Source organism: Otolemur garnettii, unplaced genomic scaffold, assembly GCF_000181295.1.
Source record: "Otolemur garnettii isolate 467f Iridium unplaced genomic scaffold, OtoGar3 scaffold00013, whole genome shotgun sequence".
Lineage (NCBI taxonomy): Eukaryota > Metazoa > Chordata > Mammalia > Primates > Galagidae > Otolemur > Otolemur garnettii.
Genome location: NW_003852408.1, coordinates 13,032,546 through 13,036,527, shown reverse-complemented (window position 1 = coordinate 13,036,527; position 3,982 = coordinate 13,032,546). Strand labels below are relative to the sequence as shown.

Sequence of the window (3,982 nt, the reverse complement as noted above, 5' to 3'; positions counted from 1 at the left end):
CAGCTCAGGTGTATGTGGCTGGCACCTTAGCCACTTGAACCACAGGTGCCGAGACAACAGTGCCTTTTAAATCTTTTATTTGAGTACATATGATACGCTAATTTACCTTTTTCTCAGTAGCTGCACAGTAAGGATATTTTAGTATTTTTGGCCATGGCTTTACTGAGAAACATTTAAATATATTTTAATGTTTTGCCATTGTTAAATTACATTTATATGCATTGATAAACATCTCTATACCATATTAAGTTTTTTAGAAAGTTTAAGTGGGTCTTTTTTTTTTTATAGATATCAAAAAAATTGGAAGAACACCACCAGTTAGCACAATTATTTTGGTGGAAAGAAGGGAGGTTGGTTTATAAGCAGACTTTGACTTTTCTTATTTTAATTTTTTCAGTGACAGTCTTTTTCCCTGATAATACATTAACAGTCAAGTAATGGCAGGGACTTCCAAGAAGGGGATGATGAAGACTAATAAAGCACAGACTGTGCTCTGCTCTTTGCAGCTGTGTGTGTGGGGGGGTGTGCTGGGGAGGGTGTGGGGGAGGGTAGGAAATAGCCTTGGCCACTCTGAGGGGTCTGATGCTGAGCAGGAGACCTCAGAGGGCCATCCGGGCTTCTGGACTGTTCTGGGAATGGAAGGAGGGAAGAGCATGGAGGCCTCTCTCCAGGGGAAGGGAGGACTAGGGGTGGGAGAAGTGACCTTCCAACTATGGAGCCATTGCACCTTTCACCCACTTCAGGCATAGGCTTGAGAAAGAAAAAAGAAATTTAAAATCAGGCCTCCATCAGCTCCCAGGAAATGTGGCCTCCTCTACTGCACCCCAATCTTCTCTTCTGTTCTGATTGCAAAGGTTGGAGCCAGGCTCAACTCCCACCCCTCCAAGTCTTCAAATAAGCACAGCAGGGAGAGTTTCAGTGAAAAACCCACTTTAATAAGCCAGCTTCAGCTCAGCTGAGAACATCCCCTCTTGTATGCATAGCAGTGGAAGACAAGTCTTTCCAAGAAGCCTCAATCCATTAAGAGGTTATGACTCAGAGAAGGTAGCAGCTCAAAGAAGCCCTAAAATGAGAGGCAACATGGGTTTGGAATTAGTGAGTGACCAGACCGAGGTACTTTGCTATTCCCCTCCTAACACAGGCCCAGCAAGGGAAGCACAGAGACTTCACCTGTGCTCACCAACTGCCCCAGTCTTAGCCCCTCGCCACCCCTTCATTTTCCTCTGGCAGCTGGTCAAGGCCCCTGAGCCTTCAGAAGAATGGGGACCCTTCTTTTCCTTTGTGGTAGCACCATGACAACCAGCCCCTATCACCAAAGCCAGCCACTTAGTGACGAGGATGTACCCACCCAGGCCATGGAGAGAGGCTGGAGTGGCAGTTACCTTGAAGAGGGTGAGGGTCTGCAGGACTCCTGTGGTACAGGCCGTCTCCCGGATAGAGTGCATGGCCAGCTGGGGGCTGCCTAAATCCAGCACCCGCAGCCCTAGCCGAGAAGCCAAGATAGGTCCAATGGTGGTACCGCAGGGAGAGTCATTCCGGACCATGAGGTCCTGGGGAGGGGAGAGTCATAAGCAACGTGCTATGGTGCTCACAGAGCCCAGGAGGCAGCCCCCTTAGAACTGCAGGCTGGGATGGGCCTGGGGGATGCCCATTCCCACATCCGCAGAGCATGGAATTGGCCAGCATAAAATCACAAAGCCAACACCAAATGGCAGACCTCAAAGGGCAAGATATTCTGAATTGGTCCCATTCTCTTTGTGTGCACTGTCACCAGCCTAGTTCCAGCTACAGTCATCTGATCAAAATAATCCATTCTCCACATAGGAGGCAGGAGGAATTTTATTTTTATTTAATTTTTTTTTTGAGACAGAGTTTCACTTTGTCACCCTTGGTAGAGTGCTGGCCTCACAGCTCACAGCAACCTGAAACTCTTGGGCTCGAGTGATTCTCTTGCCTCAGCCTCCCAAGTAGCTGGGACTACGGATGCCCACAATGCCCAGCTATCTTTTTCTTTTAAGAGATGGGGTCTCACTCTGGCTGGTCTAACTCCTGAGCTCAGGCAATCCACTTGCCTCAGCCTTTCAGAGTGCTGGGATTACACAGTGAGCCATTGTGCTTGGCCTATAGGAAGGGGGAATTATAAAACATTTATCCTTTTTTGTCACCCTCTTACTTAACACATACACAGAGAAAAATCATTCACTGGCTTTAGTGTTTTAAAAAATATTGCTATTGGCATTTTGAAACTATTTTCCTTATACTATGGTAAAAAAAAAAATAAGAAAATCATAATATGATGCTACATATCAAAATTTTCAGTGTAAAAGAAAATTACAAAAGCAAATAAATAAGTATTCTTATTTTCTGAATAATTATAATATTAATTCATGATTTTTTAAATACACATTTTTTTCTAGCTATGCTTGCAGAAATGGCTCCGAAGCACTGTCCCCCCAATAACAATGAACACCCGCAGTGCCAGACCATGGTCTCTAATCCCCATTGTTCACTAAAAGCTAGCAAGTCTAGGGAGAGAAATGAACAAGATGAGTCTGCAACTTCTTGTTGCGCCAAAAAGGAAGGAAACATTCAAGAGTTCAAAAGGGCACTGGAATTGTGTTGAAAAGGCTTTCACCAAAGTTATGACAATTTGAGCATCGACTATCAAAACTGTAGAGAACTAGATCAAAGTTAGTAAAAAAAAAAAAACACATTAGTCTATGATAGCCAAACAAAGAAAGGAAAAAAACATTATTATCATTTGAGATGGTGATTCCTTATCTTGAATGGTGGTTAAGTAAAGAATTAGCATTTATCCTGCTTTTCAGCGGGAATTATTATTATTTTTTTGAGACAGAGTCTGACTTTGTCACCCTTGGTAGAGTATTGTAGCATCATAGCTCACAGCAACTTCAAACTCTTGAGCTCAAGGGATTCTCTTACCTTAGCCTCCCAAGTAGCTGGGACTACAGGCGCCCACCACAATGCCCGGCTGTTTTTTTTTTTTTTTTTTTTAGAGATGGGGTCTTGCTCTTGCTCAGGCTGGTCTAGAACCTGTGAGCACAGGCAATCCACCCATCTTGGCCTGCCAGAGTGCTAGGTTTACAGGCGTGAGCCACTGCACCTGGCCCTGGAATTACTTTTCATGATAACCAGACAGCCCTACCTGATTTGGGGGGAAGTTCTACTTCACAGAAGAATGGGAAAGATGACATGACTGGGGAGAGAGGGAGGAAGGGTTGTTTCTCAGTAAATTCTAATAAAACTAATTGAAGCAAGGATTACCAATTAGTGTTAGAACTACCAGATGTCTGGTTGTAAGGACCTCATCACTGGTACAGGTTACTGTCAGGTCAGGAGGGGAAAACCACCAACTGACTGGTGTGGAGGGAGTGGAGGGCTTTCCTGTTCCAGGGGCCAATCTTAGCATCCCCTAGGGTGGATCATACAATTATTGCTTATGATGCAATGTGAAGAACACACCACCATGATGCCTTCTAGCCAAAAATGTTTAACTTGAATCCATCAACTCTTTTTTTTCCCATCAAGTCTTTACATATAGATTTATTTACAAGAGGTATAGGGGCTAGAGACCCAGCTAAATGACACCATGAGGAAGCAACCAAACAAATCCAGGGAGTCAGATCTTATAGGACACGATCATCCTGGTTTCTTGAACAAGCCAATGTTATTAAAAATGGGGTGTGTCTGTGCTAGAAGACATTTAAGCGATATGCCAGCAGATATAATGCTTGCTCCTGAATTGGATATGAGAGGGTGGGAAAAAAACTATAAAGAATATTTTGGGACAGCGCCTGTGACTCAGTGGGTAGGGCTCCAGCTGCATATACCGAGGGTGGTAGGTTCAAACCTGGCCCCAGCCAAACTGTAGCAAAAAAATAGCTGGGCATTGTGCCGGGTGCCTGTAGTCCCAGCTACTCCGGAGGCTGAGGCAGGAGAATCTCCTGAGCCCAGGAGTTGG

General features: G+C 44.7%; 1 protein-coding gene across 2 annotated transcripts in view; it reads right to left on the bottom strand.

Moving 5' to 3' along the window:
* Positions 1–913: 913 nt before the first annotated feature.
* Positions 914–3,982, bottom strand: part of DNPEP (aspartyl aminopeptidase) — a 12,136-nt gene continuing 9,067 nt past the window's right edge. For both annotated transcript variants that reach the window (XM_023510349.1, XM_003784921.3), the window contains exons 14-15: positions 1,383–1,550; positions 914–1,063 (exon numbers count right to left, since the gene is read on the bottom strand). In XM_023510349.1, the coding sequence (XP_023366117.1) occupies positions 1,013–1,063; positions 1,383–1,550 (219 nt within the window). In that variant the 3' untranslated portion in view covers positions 914–1,012. The remainder of the gene's footprint in view (positions 1,064–1,382; positions 1,551–3,982) is intronic.